The 19,534-nt window shown below is 40.3% G+C and overlaps 1 protein-coding gene across 4 annotated transcripts in view; it reads right to left on the bottom strand.

The window, feature by feature from the left end:
- Positions 1-19,534, bottom strand: part of LOC140195535 (disco-interacting protein 2 homolog C) — a 653,338-nt gene that overhangs the window by 180,607 nt on the left and 453,197 nt on the right. For all 4 annotated transcript variants that reach the window (XM_072254007.1, XM_072254008.1, XM_072254010.1 and 1 more), the window contains 2 exons: positions 7,535-7,654; positions 6,092-6,289 (listed from right to left, as the gene is read on the bottom strand). In XM_072254007.1, coding sequence (XP_072110108.1) covers positions 6,092-6,289; positions 7,535-7,654 — 318 coding nt within the window. The remainder of the gene's footprint in view (positions 1-6,091; positions 6,290-7,534; positions 7,655-19,534) is intronic.

Genomic DNA, 19,534 nt, shown 5'->3' with positions numbered 1-19,534 from the left:
TCCAAGCAACACACACAAAATGCTGGAAAAACTCAGCAGGCCAGGCAGCATCTATGGAAAAAAGTACATTCAACGTTTTGGGCCGAGACCTTTTGGCACAGCACCTCAGTTTTAAATGTTTGGTCCTTTACTTTGTAACTACTTTCTCCTGTTCACGTTTCTCCCACAAGTGAAAACTTCTCAACATCTGCCCTGCTAAGTCCCTTAGGACCTTATGTTTTAAGAAGCCAATCTTTATTCTTCTCAATACCAGGGAATACACACGGGAGCCGCACAGCTTCTCTTCACTCATCTTCGGATTCAGCTGGCGAATCTCCTCTGGACTGTTTGCACGTTCCAGCATAGCCCCACCCAACTGCTAAAGTGGATGAAAATACCTTGCTCTGTCAACGTACTTCTATAGCTTTCAAAGCATATTTCTAGAGTTAAGTCAATGCATTTAGCTCAGGCAAGCAGGTGTTACAGAATACAAGCAAACAACTGTGTAGGGGTTACCTTTCCAACTGGAGCTTATATACTAACATATCATTCACTGAAACTCAAGTTGAAATGGCAGTGCATATAGGAAAATAAGACCATACACATCACTCCTGGCACAATACCAATGCATTCGATGACCCATTCCTTGATCTTGAAATTTCTTAGAGGATGGCAGAAAAGAAACCTTGCAGAGAATCAACTGAGCTTCTCTACAGCATGCAAGCTACGTGTCCTTGTAATTGCAAGAGAAGTCATCCACTATACATGTCTTCTTCACAAGAAGCAATAAAGAAGAAAAGGAGAGTGAGGTATATCCTTTGTTATTCTCTGCCAAAACAACCGCTCGGATGGTGGTTTAGAGGTTCTGAGCTGAGCTAGGTTCACCAATCACCTGGCCTAGGGACATACTCTTGTGTGGAAGGTGATCAGCGAGGACCACAAGGTCCAGGCTCCCCAAGAGCAAGTGCCAACCCTGGATTATTTTGGCACCTGGCCCCAGGCTTTCCAGAGGTCAAAATTCTGGCTGAGACTTTTAAACTCAAGAGCTTCTTTAGATGCTGGAAATAGAGCAACACACATAAAATGGTGGAGGAGCTCAGCAGGTCAGGCAGCATCTATGGAGAGGAATAAACAATTGATGTTTCAGGCTGAGCCCCTTCATCAGGACTGGAAAGCTTCCATCCCCTTCATTCTTATTCTGGTTTCTTACCCCTTCCTTTCCCGTCCCAATGAAGGGTTTCAGCCTGAAATGTCAACTGAAACTTTTAAAAACATTGAAAAATATTCAACAAAATTTTTTTTCAAAAAACGCACTGAAACATAATTGAAAATAAGTAAATAAATTTGGGTCACTTCAACTAAGGGAACTTATCCTTCTGTCTGCAGTTATTTCTACCACACAAGTCAACAGGCCTGTTGGAATTGTTCATTCGGTACCAGCCGATGTGCTGAGAACTCTGTGCAAGTTTGCTCTGCTGCCTTGGGATCCTGGGACTCTGAACAGCAGCCAAGATGCCTCAGAACTGGCAACATCCAGGGAGCAAAGTGGGTGACAACCAGGAGGTAGGAACAGAACAATCTGTTCTAAGTGGAAGATGTGACCTAACGATCAATTTTTGCTATTTCCGAATGTTTGCAGTTAATGTTCGTTTGCAGGTTTTGGAGTAAAAGCTAATAAATAATTTGCCAAGCAGTCTTATTTGCAATTCAAATAAAACAAAGTGAACAAATCAATTAACTTGGTCAATAATACACGAGCCTGAAAATGGATAGAAGTGACCTTTCAAAGCAATAATATTTTACCATCGTATGCACTTCATTCAAAATTGATGCAATTTCATGACAATTATCAAATTTCACCTAAGCAATCAGACTGGTAGCAAAATAGGAGTTAAGTGTTTGGTGAAACAGATTAGCCTAGAAATTCAATCATTCACCATTCTTATTTATGCAATGTGCAATTGAATTGAAGTGTAAAATCCATTGTGGGCACTTCCAAGTGTATGTACTTCTCTACGTGAAATTGAACTGCTTGCTTCCATGTACTGGATTATGATCCAAATCAAAATATTTCAGGACAATTTACTCCTCATTTCCACAGGGTTATTGAAGTAAACCTTTCGTTATACTTGCCAATACTGGATTATCCCAGCAAGACTGGGAAAATAACCGTATCCAGATGGTTCAGGTGCTTTACTCTCTAGGTCTTTCCTATCACAGAAGGACTCCGACAAAAGTGAGGTTTGCAATTTGAAATACTACAAGTCGATAGTATCTGTGTTAGTCCTTGGAAAAATTCCTTGAAAAAAATCCCTGCTCTTTCTTCGAATTCCAACTATTTCTTTTTGCCCCTCAAATATTTACCTTTAATTTTGTTTAGTTTAATGATGGAAACTATCAACTTTGCTTTACCAGGCATCCAGATCATAATTACCTACTGCAGTAGAAACTGTATTTCCTGTCAGCACCATATCATACGGTAAGTTGAACGTCGGGTTAGAGAAACGAGTTGCAGTTAATAGCCAACTGCACATGAAAAGCTAATTTAGCCAGCAAGCAAGGTTTGCTTGAATTATGATGGAAGCAAAAATTATACCAATTTCTCCCAACAAAAATATATGATTTCTCCAAAAATGGCAATGAACCAATCACGGTTGCATGAATTAATTGAATAAAATTTCTCTCATTAATACACTTGATAGACAGGGGAATAATCATCTCTACTTCGCATTGCTAAGAGTTACTATAAAATAGTGAAACTGCCTTCCTCTTGATCCTTAGATAGTTACACTACATTATACCTGCATCCCTAGTTCACTGAACTACTTGCCAATGGAAAACATTAATTATTTCAAACAACTCTGCCACATTCCTCCTTCAATCTTACTGCTGCTTGAATGAAAGTCCAATTAAAGACCATGAGATCATTAGACATAGGAGCAATCCCATCGAGTCAGCTCACCATTGTATCGTGGCTGATTTAATATCCCTCTCAACCCCATTCTCCTGCCTTCTCTCTGAAACTTTTGATGTCCTTACTAACCAAGAGCCTATCAGCCTCTGCTTTAAACATGCCCAATAACTTGGCCTTTTGTGTGGTGTCTCCTTATAACTTGAAGTCCCACGTAAAACTGGCATCCCTTGTAGAGCATTGTGCTTCAAATTACACAATACTTCAACAAGAGGATTTCAAAAGGTGCGGTAAAGATCCACTTTATCTAACTACATGCTGCTGAACATACCATAACAAAGCAAATAATAGTGTCAGACTATGAACTGTAATAAATATGATCTTTATCCTTTCATTCTGGAACAAGGTCTCCCATCTTGGGTCCACAGCCCCTTGCTTAATAGAAGTCCACAGCATAAGAGAGGTTGGGAACCTCTGTTTTAGAGACACCTTGCATTCCACATAAACTCTCAGTTCAGTTCATCTTTTTCCGCACCCTGAAGCGAGCTGCTCAACACTGTAATGAATACATGTCTGAAAATGCCACCCTTTGTCATTGGAAGGCAGGCCAATGTAATTTTACAAGAAACCTGGCCAGATTCCAAAGCAGATTCCTAATCTTTGCCTTCCTTGCATATTTGTCACTGAAGGACATTTGTTATTTGCAAGGTTATAAGAGATCATAATGAATCTCATTGTATACAACATATTACACTAAATCCTTAAAATGGAGGTAAATTACTACATGCCATTTAATGACATTAACAGGCTAATGTTGTACAATTAGCTCCTTCTGCTGATTCACAAAAACTATTTTTGAGCATATTTTTCTTCAGCATTCAGCCTTGAAAAGAGACGTGATCAATGAGGCAAAGCCTGACATCTCTACAAGGAGATACAAAATAAACACGTATTTTACTTTCTTTCACCAAATACCTACTTACATAATGATGAAACAAATTTGGATTTTCCTCCAAAATGGAACTCAATACCTGCCTACATATGTGAATATAATCACTAAAAAACTCGAAAGACTTAAATCAAAGCCACTAAATTTCATGCACTGTCAGTGGAAAAACCTTGCACTGATGAATAGGCTTCAGAAATTTTGATTTAATGACTTTTGGCATAACAAATAGATACATTTTCAATAAACTATTCCGGAAGAAGATTTAAGAAAGAAAAAAATATCACTCAGGAAATCAATGTCAAAAAAAAGAGGATCATGACTAATTTAAAACTCAATTTCATATCAGCTCTGCACACTCCTGTGACATTCTCTTACCATGACATAGTGATTGCTTCATCCGTAGGCAAGTCTAGAAATAGCTGTAAACAATTTGATGTCAATTGTACACCAAAGAAGACGACAAATTTACCCACATCCTACAGAAACAGAACTAAAGATTGAAAAGAAAAGTTTTCATGGATACCTAAAGCCAGTCCTCTAATCTGTTGTTAAATAAATGTAATAATTTCTAGGATTAAATGGCTGGTAAAAGTGGTTGGTCTGCAAAATCTCATCTTTAAACAAAAGTCACACCACTGCAAAATGGAGATAGATTTAATAATGTGATTAGGATAGTTTAATGGCATCAAAAATAATCACGATTCTTATTTCATAATTAATTTAAATGTCATTGGAAAGTGATGAATAGCAATATACTTAATCAAACCAACAATCAAATTTACATTTCTGGAAACGGCTGTGTTGCTATGGTGTCAGAGTTATAAAAGTATTGTAAGCCTGCAGCAAGCTCAAGCCTGATTTATATTTGTAACTGTTAGTATCAGGCTTAGAAAGAGATGATGCTGATTTTTTTTCCCTAATTGAAATGTTTTCTACTCACCCTGACTTCCACCCCCTTCTTGGATTAAAGACTGACAGCTCACAGGATTTACTTACAAACTGCTATCGAACTTGCAGCTTGCAAGGATCTGCAGCAGTGATAAACTAAACCTCCTCTCTGCCCACCCAAAATGTAATGCTCTATCTCTCAATTTCGTACAGGGTTCCATTAAAAGAAGTACTGTAGTGAGGTCACATATGCGTGTAGCCAACTGATGAATGAACTCCAGCCTCCAATGGAACACTCACCCACACTTCACTGGAGATCAGAGCTCGCTGTTTCTTTACTGCGCTACGTTACTGGCACTGTACACACCCAAGGACAACAAAACTGAGGCAATTTATCTTATCAACAGGCTGAAAAATACCAGCCATCAGTCTGACTGTAGAATCATTATTGTTTCATATCTTATCAACTAAATTCTGCTGCTTCCTGTGCAAATCAATAGACTTGATTCTGAGAAAGCATAGGACAATTGGAACTCACAAATTTGTTATGTTATGGCTCATGAAACCAATCCTTGGATAATCATTAAAAAAATTATACAGCAGCAAACCATGGCCATGAGGTTCTGATACTTAATGTAGCTACTGTCTCCTACGACTAAATCAACAGAATGGAAGAATAAGCCATGTAATATTGATCTTGAATAACAGCTCAGATGATCGAGCATGTGTTTGTAAAATAAGCTGGTAGAATTCTCACAAAGAATCTTAAAAATAAGCAGATTCCTATCCGTGTCAATCTTGAATGGAACTTGACTGGTCTGCAAAGCTTGATACAATACATCAAAAATAATATGACTAATACGTGGCTTCTCCTTGTTACCAATAATTCATCACAATTATAGGCCTCACCATATATGTAAAGTCAAGTTATTGAATAATCATCTGACATAAACAAAAGGGAAAATTTACACACTAGGTGCCAGTCAGCTTGCCAAAGCAGTGTCAGAAATCTTATAATAACATTCCTAGACAGGTGAACGATTCAACACTATTACACTCCCAGAGAGTTGGACTGAACAAACCGATCACTGCCCCTTAGAAGAGAAAGCATTCTTTGGCAGTTTTCTTGTTGTGATCATATTATTTTAGATAATGAAACATATAATTAAAAAAAAAACAGAACATGCAGAAATTACTCAGCAGATCAGGCTTCATCTGTGTGAAGAGAAACATTAACTCAATTTCTCTTCCCACACAAGTTGCCTAACCAGCCAAGTATTTCCAGCATTTTCTGATTTTCATTTGAAATTTTCTGCTGTTTTTTCATGCAAAAAGAAAAGATCCGGCTAGAAATATCCACGTACCATATGTAAGAATGTAAAGAGGTTTTCCATTTGTGTCCATGGTTGTCAGGCAAGGTGCTTTTGGAGAGATGGTACCCCAGCGCTGAAGAGCTGCCTCAAGAGAGGGTGGCCAATTAGTTACCACACCAAGCTGCTCTCCCCGAATGGCCAACATCTGTGCTCCCTCTGGTCTCGGCTGGTTTGGGTCTGGCTGTTGAACTACAAGAGAATTTAGAGATTATAATTTAGTTCTTCATCCAAACCCCTGAACTTCTGTAAAATTGATCTCCACAACCAGTGCACTATCCTTCCGGGTACGCCCTGACGGTGCAGCCCGGTGGTAGAGTAGGAACATCTGCAACCTCCTCGTGGTTATGTGGGAAACTTGCCCATGAAATTCGGTTCAAGTCCAACACTCCCAGTTACTTTACAACAGCCAAAATAGAGCTGTAAGTTACAACTAAGTTGCATAATTTTGAATTAATGAGTTAATTCAAGAACTTTGTGTTTTTTGTTTTCTGGTTTAAAAAAGTCAAGAATCATAGAAAAATACAGCAGAGAAACAGGCCCTTCGGCCCATCTAGCTGATGACAAACCATTTGAACTGCCTACTCTCATCGACCTCCCATTCTTTTTTGCAATAATTTTACATTTAAACATTTTTGATTGTTCAATATTCTTAAATTCTTGGACAAGTATAGTGGGGTGAGTGGTTTAGTGTCTATCATAGGTCATTTGCATAGGAGGGCTTTAAGGGGATTAGGCCAAACATGGGCAAATGAGATGAGCTTGCTGGGTACCATGATTGGCCTGAATGAGTTAGGCTGGAGGGGTTGTCTCCACGCTGTATTTCTCCATGACTCTTTCTGTGAGATTGACAGTGGATGAGACCCTACGTTGCTCAGAGCCTCAGCACAGCCAGCACCCTTGAGGAAGACCTCCCTGCAGAACTCACTCAAAGTGAAAACATTCTTACACTTCTCACAGCCTCGGTAAAGCAGCCAACATAATCAAAGACCCTTCCCAGGAAAACATCTACCTCCTCTCCCCGTCCCATTGGACAGTGGATGCAAAAGCCTGAAAGATTGTAACACCAGGCTCAGTGTTAGCTCCTTTACACTGTTAAAAGACAACTGTACGGTCCCTGGGTGGACCCTTGATCTCACAATCCATCTTGTCATGGTTTTGTACCTTATTGTCTGTCTGCGGTTCATTTTCTTTGTAACTGTAACATTGTATTCACCATTCTGTTATTGATTTTCCTGATCTGTCTGGACAGCATGCAAATTAAGGTTTTTTTCCCTATACTTCTGTGCATGTGATAATATCAAACCAATTTGCCAGTTCACCTTGATCAAGTCCTTGCGGTGCAGGTGAAGCCCAGAACCGACAGCTTTTTTGGGCACACGTGTATTCCTAACAATTCCAGAAGTAAAAACCAGTAACTAAACAGATTGCACTTACCTTCCAATAGTTCTTCAAAATCGTCAACAAAGAATTCTCGTAACGGCGGGCGCTTTGGCCGTTTCAAAGTGTTCACAAGTTGCTGGATCTTTGCAGAGACTCGGCTGCTGACTGGTACTCCTAGACAAGAGCATTCAGTGCATTGATTGAGTTATTGAGGATAAAGTAGTCTGTTGTCAGAACATGGGCAGTTTTGCAGAGCTGGTATCACTTCATTAGAAAATACAGGAAATTCAACACAATCAGTACACCTCTTCCCTGACATTCACTGTGTCATCATGGTTCTTCTCGAAGCAGAAGGAATCCAAGCTAGGCCTTTCCCTACAGAGGCTTTCCGTTGGCTGCAACCTTCAGCATGTCCTCCTACAGCCTTCAATGTGCCAGTCCCTTACCACTGAGCAGAATTTTAAAACATTAAGACAAATTGTACGCCAGCTGGTGGCGAAGTGGCATCAGTGCCGGACTTCGGAGCGAAGGCTCCAGAGTTCGAATCCAGCCGGCTCCCCAGGCACGCTTTCCATCCATGCTGGGTTGAGTGTCAAGCTAGCAACTCGACCTCGTAAAAAAGAAATTGCCTGCTACAGAAACATCAACAGCAAAAAGTTGATGGCCTATGCACTCTCGCGAGTTTAAAAGGCAATTTCCTTTTCCTTTACGACAAATTGTGCTCTTCACTGGTAATTATACTGAATAGTTCTAACTTTGAAAGGGGCTCCGTTCAGAACAAGTGACTTGACTGGCTGTAGTGCTACTGAAGAGCACATACCATTGTGAACCCGAAGTGTTATCAACATACTGTATGTTGATAGCAAGTAACTGGAAAATCATCATTGCTGTCTTTTCCTTCTATTTACTTCCAGTAAAATCAGGATCAATAGAAATTAGCATTATAATCTGACTACCTTAACAATACATATTAAACTACGATAATGAACATTAGATCTAGCAGTTATTTACATGTTGAAAGACCATGTTCCCACAGCACTTAATGAACAAATCATAAGTATTGTGAAGGTAGTGGTCATTCTCTTTCTGGAATCAGTGTGAAGCTTGTATTGTACAGTTAGGTTGGGTGTTCCAGTATTTTATTCCAGTGGGAGGCTCTGGGTTTGTATAGTGGTGGTGGTGGTGGACATCAGTTCATTTATTCCTGGCTGCATTATTCCCGGTATCTAACTCGCTCTTGTAGCCTCCTCTTTAATGTGATGATGTCTTTGGGAGATCCCAGAGCAAGTTAATAGAATCAAACGTACCCTCCTATCTCATCTGGCAACGGGTTTCATACTAAACTTTGGCCAACTCTTTACCTACGTGTCGTATTGCAGCTGAACTAAATCCATTGTCAAATATTTATACAAACAGAAATGTCCTTCTTGCAACAGTTATAGAATAGCAATCTTGGACAAGGGTCTTGGCCAATCTCTCTTTGTGTCTTGCCATTGTAGTTGTACTGTCAAAATCATAGATTAGTAATCTGCAAATTAAAACTAGATTTGCTTGGTCTGTAGAGCTGAAAAAAATCACTTTAGAAATTTCCTTAGCTAAAAGGGAAGATAAAAATTGTAGTTTTCTTACTTTAATCTTCACTCCCTCTCTTTACCAGCCTACTTCATGACAACAAAAAAGGGAAATAGTTTTGACATCTTTAATTTTCAATAATTGTTATTTAATAGACTCATAGACTCTAGAACAATACAGCACAGAAGCAGGATGTTTGGCTGATCTAGTCTGTGCTGAACGATTTAATCTGCCTAGTCCCATCGAGCTGCACCTGGACCATAACATTTCATACCTCTCCCATCCAAGTACCCATACAAACCCCTCTGTTCAAATTGAAACCAATTCCTCTACTTGTGCCGGCAGCTTGTTCCACATTCTCACCACCCTCTGAGTGAAGAAGATCCCCCTTCATGTTCTCATTAAACATTTCACCTTCCACACTTAACCCATGACGTCTAGTTCTATTCTCGCCAAATTCAGTGGAAAAAGCCTGCTTACATTTACCCTATCTATACCCCTCAGGATTTTCTATACCTCGATCAAATCTTCTCTACCCTCATTCTAATGCCAACAATTACTGATTCCAGCCCCCATCTGGAGTTCGAACACAATCTTGGATAATTATATGAGTTATAATAGAATAATAGAATTTATCCTGCTCATAGATGCTAAGCCAAGTGCGCATTGACCTCATTCGGGTCAAAGTGCAACATTCACTGTTACTATTTTGAACATGCATGCCAATGTTGCTTCCTCAAAATAACCTCACTTATTAAATCATCAATTTCCGAAACCTTGCGTTCCAGATAATCATTGATCGGCCATCTAGCCACTACCCCTGCTTGCTGTGGTGGTTTTTCCTGTATTTCTTTGAACTCCAGTTCACTAGCTGTCCAATGAGAAGAATGGACCACGAAGTGTGAACCAGGCCTCGAGTAGAAGCACATCCCACACCACCTGGGAACCGACTGCCATTAAAAATGTCTTGGACCAGGGACGTGCCAAAGCTGTTCAAACATTCAAATTATATTAAAATATTTAAAAAATAACAGATATACTTAAAATATGTTCAAATGTGAGAAATTAATTAATATCACAATCGTGTAAGCAGAAACAAACCACATGTAAGAATTTAACTTTTCATTTAAGGAATGACATCCCTGGTGAAAAGCAAACGGGAAAATCTGAAGGTTGGTCCATGACCTCAGTTCATAGTCATACATCACGAATCATGCCACTCTCCTCTCTATCAAGGCCATGTCAATATTAATATCATTTTCAAGCACTGAGACTTCTGTGCCTTTTTTTCCAGAGCTCATCCAAATACATCTTAAATGTTGTGAATTTACCTGTTTCCAACATCTTCTCAGGCACTGTGTGTCAGAATTCAACCACCCTTTGGGCGAAAAATGTTCCGATAACATCCTCCTCTAGTCTGAAACTTATGTGGTTATTACATCGCCAATCAATGGGAATGTATTTTGGCTGAAGGTCTGACTCGTGGTGTTCCACAGGGATCTGCACTTTGACCTCTGTTGCTTGTAATATATGTAAGTGGTTTTGTTGAATACATGGATAGGTGGGGTCGTAAGTTCACAGACAATACAAAGGTTGGTGGCATGGTGGATCATGTAGAAGTCTGGCAAAGGATACAGTGGGATATAGATCACTTGCAGACTTGGGCAGAGAAATCATAGATGGAGCTTAAAATGGATAATGTGAGGTATTACACATTGGGAGATCAAATGTAAAGGGATGGTACACTGTTAGTAGTAGGACCATTAACAGTATTGATGTGCACAGGGATTCAGGAGTGCCACTTGCTGTTCCCTGAACGTGCTTGCACAAATTCATAGGGTGGTAAAGAAAGTGTATGCCATGCTTGCCTTTATTAGTTGAGACAGTGAGTTCAAGAGTCAGTAAGTTATGTTGCAGTTTATAAACCCTTGATTAGCCACATCTGGAATATTGCATTGACATTTCAAAGGAGATATGCAGAACAAGTTTTTGTTTATACAGATAGTGCTGTGTGCCTGGGATGTACTGCCAGGGCTGGTGATGGAGGCAAATAGTATAGAACATTTTTTGAGAAGCTCTTCCACAGACACATAAACAAACATGCAGAGAATGAGGTGATATGAACATTGCCTTAGCTGTTAGGCATTTACTTACCAGTTTTTTTGGCAAGATGGCGCCGATGAACCACAGTGACATTATGCAGGCTACGTACAATACCTCTAAATACACCTCTTCTGAATTACTCTTAGTGCAACCTGCAGCATGTAATTTCCCTTTTAGCAATGTATTTTTGAACCAGCGTAATGAACACAATCTCATAAAGGACTCAGTGGACTTAACCCTCAAGCAAGCAGCTACGGAACCTTTAAGCGGACGAAAGATCATACTCATGGCTGGAAGGAAGGCTTGAGAGGGGTCATCCATTCCAGGCTCAAACGCAGAGGGATGAGGGCCCCTCTACCCAGCATTCTGATTGCAAACGTGCAGCCGCTGGAGAACAAAACTGAGGACCTAAGGTCAAGATTGATGTATTGTAGGGAAATGAGAAATTTTTGTGTTCTGTGTTTTACAGAGACATGGCTTACTTAGACTATGCCAGATACACAGGATGATCTGAACTTCATAAAAGGCAAAAAGGTGGGGGGGTGTGCTTCATAATAAACTCTCTGTTGTGTTCCAATGTGGCCGTTTTGTCATACTTGTGTTCCCACAACCTTGAACACCTAACGATCAAATGCTGACTGTACTATTAATCAAGAGGTCCATGATCCTGACCGCAGTTTATACTTACCAGCAGCCAACTAGAATCAAGTGCTGGAGGCACTACATGATGCTCTCACCAAACAACAACAGTCCACTCCGACACATTTCAAATCACAGTCAGGGATTTCAATCAGGCTTGTTTGCAGACATCCCTGCCCAATTATCATCAGCATACGACCTGTAGCACCACAGATCCCAACACACTGCTAAGGAGTGCCTACCTTTCCATGCTGAGAGCACATTTCAAGGGATCTGATCACTTGGCTGTCCTTCTCCTCCCTGCACATTGACAGAGGCTAAAGAGCAATGCTTTAGAGATTAGGACAACAAAAAGGAGGTTGCAGGAGACGGAGGAGCAGCTATGGAATTGCTTTGAGTTGGTGGACTGAGCAATGTTCATGGACTCATCTGTGGATCTGAATGAATACACCACGGTTGTCACAGACAATTGTAGACGAGTGTGTACAACAAAATCATTTAGCGTCTTCCCAACAAGAAGCCCTAAATGAACCATGAGATCTGCAATCAGCTCCAGGCTAGGTCAGAGGCATTCAAGTCTGGCGACCAGGTAAATTACAAGAAGTCCAGTTACGATGTCTGGAACGCCATATCGCAAAGTGGCAATTCTGGACTAAACTTGAATCAATGAAGGATGTTCGACAGTTGTGTCAGGGCTTGAACACTATCACCTCTTACAAAGTGAAATCAAGAGACACAGGTGGCAACAGGACTTCACCTCCAGATGATCTCAATGCCTTCTATCACCTTGACCATAAAAACATGGAGGAACCAACACAAACACCTACAGCCCCCAGTGTCACTGTAACTTCAGTGCCAGAGACCAAAGTGAGAGCATCCTTCAGGAGGAAAGTATCCAGCCCAGATGGGGTACCTTGCTGAAAACTAAAGACCTGTGTTGATCAACTGTCTGCAGTGTTCACTGAGATATTTAACCTCTTGTTTCAGCAGTCTGAGGTACCCACCTGCTTCAAACAGGTTTCAATTATACCAGTACTTAAGAAGAACACGGTAACCTGCCTCAATGACTCTCGTTCAGTTGCACTTACATCCACACTGTGATGAAGTGCTTTGAGAGGTTGGTGATGAAACATATCAACTCAAGCCTGAGAAGTGGTTTGGATCTGCTCCAATTTGTCTACCAGCATAACATGTCCACAGCGGATTTAATTTCAATAACTCTTCACTCATCCTGCAAACATCTCGACAGCAAAGATGCATACATGGCAATGATCTTTATTGACTCCAGCTTGCCATTCAATACTATCATCCCCTCAAAACTAATAAAAATTCAAGACCATAAGACATAGGAGCAGAATTAGGCCATTCAGCCCATTGAATCCACTCCGCCATTCCATTATGGCTGTTCCCGGATCCAATTCAACCGCATACACCCTCTCACCATATCCCTTGTTACCCCGACCAATCAGGAATCTACCAACTTCCGCTTTAAATATACCCATGAACTTGGCCTCCACTCAGTCCACGGCAGAGCATTCCACAGATTCACCACCCTTTGGCTAAAAAAATTCCTCCTTACTTCTGTTCTAAAAGGTCACCTCTCAATTTGGAGGCTGTGCCCTCTAGTTCTGGATAGCCCCACCAGAGGAAACATCCTCTCCACATCCACCCTATCTAGTCGTTTCAACATTCAGTAGGTTTCAATGAGATCCGCATCTTCTAAATTCCAGTGAGTACAGACCCAACGCTGCCAAATGCTCCTCATATGTTAACCCTTTCATTCCCGGAATCATCCTTGCAAACTTTGGCCTCAATAGCCTCATGTAGAATTGGATCCTCAATTTCCTCATTTGCAGATCCATGCCAGTTTGGATTGGCAAAAACATCTCCTTTACAACCTCCATTAGCACAGATGCACCTCAAGGCTGTGTGCTTAGCCCCCTGCTCTACTCACTTTACCCTTATGACTGTGTGGCTAAGCACAGCTCCAATGTCATATTCAAGTTTATTGATGACACCACTGTCATTGGCTGAATCAAAGGTGGTGATGAATCAGCATATACGAGGGAGACTGAAAATCTGGTGAGTGCTACCACAAAAAACCTCTTCGTAAATGGCAGCAAGACCAAGGAGCTGATTATTGACTTCAGAAGGAGGAAACCAGGGATCCATGAGCCAGTTGTCATTGGGGCATCAGAGGTGGAGAGGGTCAGCAACTTTAAATTCCTTGCTGCTATAATGTCGGAGGACCTGCCTCGAGCTCAGCACACAAGTGTAATTACAAAGAAAGCACTGCAGCGCCTCTATTACTTCAGATGTTTGCAGAGATTCAGCATGATGTCTAAAATTTTGGCAAACTTCTATAGTGGAGAGTACTTTGACTGGTTGTATCACAGCTTGGAATGGAAACACCAATGCCCTTGAAAGGAAAGCCCTACAAAACGTAATGGATACAACCCAGTCCATCACGGGTAAAGCCCTCTCCACCATTGAGTACATCTCCAGAGAGTGTGGTCACAGGAAGGCACCATCCATCATCAGGGATCCCTATCACTCAGCTCATGCTCTCTTCTTGCTGCTGCCATCAGGAAGAAGGTGCGGGAGCCTCAGGACTCAGCACCAGGTTCGGAAACAGTTACTATCCCTCAACCATCAGGCTCTTGAACCAGTGGGGATAACTTCACTTGCCCCATCATGGAAATGATTCCACAACCTATGGGCTCACTTTCAAGGACTCCTAATCTCAAGTTCTCAATACTTATTGCACATTTATTATTATTTTTCTTTCCTTTGCTATCCACAGTTTATTGCCTTTTATACACTGGTCCTCCACCCTGTGGCCACGCTCTTTCATCGATTCCATTATAGTTATTGAAAACATATATGTACTTTGATAACAAGTTTACTCTGAACTTTGAACTTATTTGGCACAACATCGTAGGCCAAGGGGCCTATTCCTTTGTTGTAACTGTTCTATGTTCAAAGTTATGAGAAGTTCCTTGTTACCTAATTTATGTCTCCTCACAATTGTGTTCAGTTTAAACAAGACCCTCTCTGATTTCTCCACTCCAATGAAAATCTTTTCACACTCCATTATCTGTATTCTGCTCTCTAACTGCACTTATCTTATTGCTTTTGTTCCTTTAGTTCCCCCAGGAGTCTACAACTTATTCCCACAGTAATACTGGCCTCATTCCTATACCACCAGGAGTTCTCCTGCAACTTTAAACTTAATAGTAATATAATAAACGGCAAAGTGAAATTGTTTCCTACATCAATAACCAAAGGAAGTAGAACGGAAATGATTGAAAAAAAAATTCAGTCAAAATTTATTTCCACAAATGGTTTGGATTTTGACAAACTTTATGATTTGATGCTGGATATGAAATCAGTAGTCACCTTCTAAAGAGGTTTGGATAAAATCCTGAAAGAGATGCAGGGAAATAGCAATGAAGTGGGTAAATCAGAAATATTCTTCAATAAAGCTGGCACAGACTTAAAGAAAGACTTTCTGTTCAGACTCAAAGAATGTCCTAATGCCTACATGATTTATGATTCTTAGTATATAACTGTATTTGGGGGAGCACTGGTGCTGAATGTCAGCCTATGTTTCTGGATGTTATTTATTCAGAGAGGCAACTGCTGTGTAAATCAACAACACTTCGGTTTCTGACACTTAAGCCTGTATTTTGATAGGACTATCTGTATATGTCTGGCCGCCTGGCTGTATGAGAGGTGGGAAAATGATTTCCATACATCCCCAAAAAACCTCAGGAGTATCTAAACCCATTCAATACCAAGGAGCAACAGGATTTATCATTCCAACCTGCTGAATATGCCTATTTCAGAACTTGTGCAACATAGGCTTCTTCTCTACAGTAAATTACTGTGCAAGGCATTTAGTCACAAATTCATACAGCATAGAATCAGGCCCTCTTTAGCCCAAATGAAGCCTCCTAACAAAGATGCCCGTTCAAGATAGTCCTATTTGAAACCTTTCTGCTCCATGTATTTGTCTGGTTGCTATTGGATCCGCCCAAACCAGATCCCCTGGCAGGAAGATTTCTTAAGGGCAGAAATGAACTGCTGAATGCTTGTACTTGAATAGTACTTAAACATTGGTTCTGCTCAATAATAAAAATCAGCATCTAATCAATTTTACAAATATTTCTTTAAAAGAACTTGATAACCTGGCAAAGTGGGCCCACAACTTTCTTATAAATTCTGCTTTAACTGAAGAAGGAGTATCTTAAAATTCTCCCAACTATTTCCTCATGTAAAGGCATATTTGAAAATTCTTGATATTGAAAGCAGTGCAATGAAGCCAAACATTAATTCCTTTCGCAGTTTCAAAAATAAAAAGGATCATTGCTGGTTAATCACAACAAAATATTGCCTATGAGGCACTGGCTGTAGTAATATTATACTCAAATTAAACACACCTGGCGATTGTCAACATCAGTTAGACAAATGTAAAAACTTAAGTGTTTCTGAATGACTCATTTGGAAGTGGACATCGTCAACACAAATGCCAGTCGAATTCCACAGCTGAACATTTTCTTGTGATCTTACTGTTCTTTGTGCATACCAATTGGAATATAATGCAGTGTTCTCACCAACTTTCTTTTATTTGGGGAAACAATGAGAACATCACTTCCTTGAGCCTTTAACCAAACTAGTGACTTCCATCATTGCTGCTTCTCCTGATCCATCAGGATTTGCTGCCTTAATGAAACAAATAGTAGTGAATCCCCACCATTGTACCCGTTGCAAGAATTTCTTTAAACTATAGGTTGTTTCCTGAAGACACCATTCATTAACTATTGTGAACAGTTGTTACTGCTTGTGGTGTATTTGAACAGTCAGCGAGCCCTATAGAGAATTACTACAGGGGTCAGCAAACTTTTTGGCTCTGTGGGCCGGATCGCGTATTAATGAGTGGACGGTGGGCCAGACAAGTGCCATAAAAAACTTGAAATATGGGAATTATCCATTTAAATACATCTAGTTATGTTTTGTCTCAAATTAATGAATAATGCATGCTAGAAAATCATTTGTGCATAAGGTTGCCTACCCCTGATCTATGATAATCTCTCTTGTATGTGGCAGCTTCAAATACAGGAGTGGATACTTTACTGCAGTCTAACAACTCAAGACTGATGGCTTCATTGTGTATATCAAGTCAGAGCAAGTCAAACCAAGTTTATTGTCATTTAACCATATACATGTATACCATCAAATGAGATGTTTTTCCAAACCAGGATGTAAATCACCATAGCACACTGAACACACAATAACTTATGAAAGTAAGAATAAAATCTACAGATGAGTCACACATAAATAAACAAACTAAAGTGCATAAATTAAATACTATAATATGTAGAACAGATTAACCAGTGACACTTCGAATGCGGTGCGGCAGAGAGTTCAGAAGCCTAATGGCCTGAGGGAAGAAGCCGTTTTGTCTTGTTTTTAATGCTTTGGAGTCTCTTGCCTGATGGTAGAAAGTCAAAAAGGATGCTGGATGGATGGGTGGGATCATTAGTAATACTAAGGATACTGTGCAGGCAGCACTCCTGATAAATGTCCCCAGTGGTCGGTAGGGAGACCCTATGATCTCCTCATTTGCAGTTGCAAGAAAAAGTTTGTGAACCCTTTGCAATTACCTGGTTTTCTGCATTAATTATTCATAAAACGTGGTCTGATCTTTATCTAGGTCACAATAATAGACGAACGCAATCTGCCTAAACTAATAACACACAAATAATTGTACTTCTTCTCGTCAATACTGAGTACACCATTTAAACAATCACAGTCTAGACTCAAAAAGTATGTGACACTCTGGGGTAATGCCTTCTAGATTAGATTAGATTAGATTCAACTTTATTGTCATAGTGCCCAGTACAGATACAAAGCCAATGAAATGCAATTAGCATCCAACCGCATTCTACAAAAGCTATTTGGAGTCAGCTGTTCCAATCAATGAGATGAGATTGGAGGAGTGCCCTGCCCTTTTTAAAAAAGACAAGAGTCAGGTTACTGACAGTGACTGTATTTCTCAAGAAAGATCTCTTTATGTGCACCGTGCCTCAATCAAAACAACTTTCGGAGGACCTGAGAAGAATAATTGTGGAAATGTCTGAAGCTGGGAAAGGCCACAAAAGCATTTCTAAAGACCTGAGTGTTCATCAGTCCACAGTTGGAGAAATTGCCTCCAAATGGAGGAAATTCAGTACTGTTTCAGTACTGTCCCTAGGAGTGGGCATCCTGCAAATAGCACACCGAGAGAACAATGTGCAATGCTGTAGGAGGTGAAAAAGAACAATAGGATAACAGCATAAGACCTGCAGAAATCTCTAGAACTTGCTGAAGTCTCTGTTCATGTGCACACTATAAGAAAATCACTGAGCAAGGAAACCATTGCTCTCTAAAAAAAACATTGCTGCACGACTCAAGTTTGCAAAGACCACCTGAATGTTCCACAACACTTCTGGGACAATATTCTGTGGACAGCTGAGTCAAAAGTTGAACTATTTTTGAAGAAATGCACACAGCTATGTTTGGAGGAAAAAGGCCACTGCACACCAACACCAAAACCTCAGACCAACTGTGAAGCATGGTGGAAGGAGCATCATGGTTTGGGGCTGCTTTGCTGCCTCAGGGCCTGGACAGCTTGCAATCATTGAGGGAGCAATGAATTCAAAATTGTATCAAGACATTTTATAGCAGAGTGACAGGGCAGTGGTTCGTCACCTCAAGCTCAATAGAAGTTAGATGATGCAACAAGACAATGATCCAAAACACAAAAGTAAATCAACAACAGAAAGGTTTAAAAAGAAGAAAATTTGTGTCTTGAAATGGCCAAGTCAGAGTCCAGACCCTAACCCAATTGAAATGCTGTGCCAGACCTGAAGAGGGCTGTTCATGCAAGGTTTCCCAGAAATATTGATGAACTGAAACAGTTTTGTATGGAGGAACGGTCTAAAATTCCTCCAAGCTGATGTGCAGGACTGATCAACAGTTAACAGAAACATTAGGTTGAAGTTATTGCTATTAAAGGGGATCACACAGTTACTGAAAGCAAAGGTTCACATACTTTTTCCAACAAATACAGGTAATATTGGATTATTTTTCTCAATAAAGAAATGAACAAGTATAATGTTTTCAAGTTATTTATTTAATTGGATTCTCTTTATCTAGTTTTAGGACTGACATAAATATCAGATCATATCTTAGGTCATATTTACACAGAAATTATGGCCTCATAAGAACATAAGAAATAGGAGCAGGAGTAGGCCATCCGGCTCATCGAGCCTACCCCGCCATTCAATAAGATCATGGCTAATCTGTCCGTAAACTCAGCTCCATCTACCTGCTTTTTCCCCATAACCCTTAATTCCCTTACCATGTAAAAACCTATCTGTTTCTTAAGTATATTTAGTGAAGAAGCCTCAACTGCTTCCCCAGGCAGACAATTCCACAGATTCACCACTCTCTGGGAAAAACAGTTTCTCCTCATCTCTGTCCTAAATCTTCTTCCCTGAATCTTGAGGCAATGTCCCCTAGTTCTAGTCTCACCTACCAATGGAAACACTTTTCCTACTTCTATCTTCTCTCTTCTATCCTACCTCAGGGGTGTGTGCTTAGCCCGCTGCTCTACTCTCTATATACACATGACTGTGTGGCTAGGCATAGCTCAAATACCATCTATAAATTTGCTGACGATACAACCATTGTTGG

The sequence above is a fragment of the Mobula birostris genome, chromosome 3 (genome assembly GCF_030028105.1).
Source record: "Mobula birostris isolate sMobBir1 chromosome 3, sMobBir1.hap1, whole genome shotgun sequence".
Taxonomy (NCBI): Eukaryota; Metazoa; Chordata; class Chondrichthyes; order Myliobatiformes; family Myliobatidae; genus Mobula; species Mobula birostris.
Note: the sequence above shows the minus strand (reverse complement) of the source record. Positions and strands in the feature narration are given on the sequence as shown.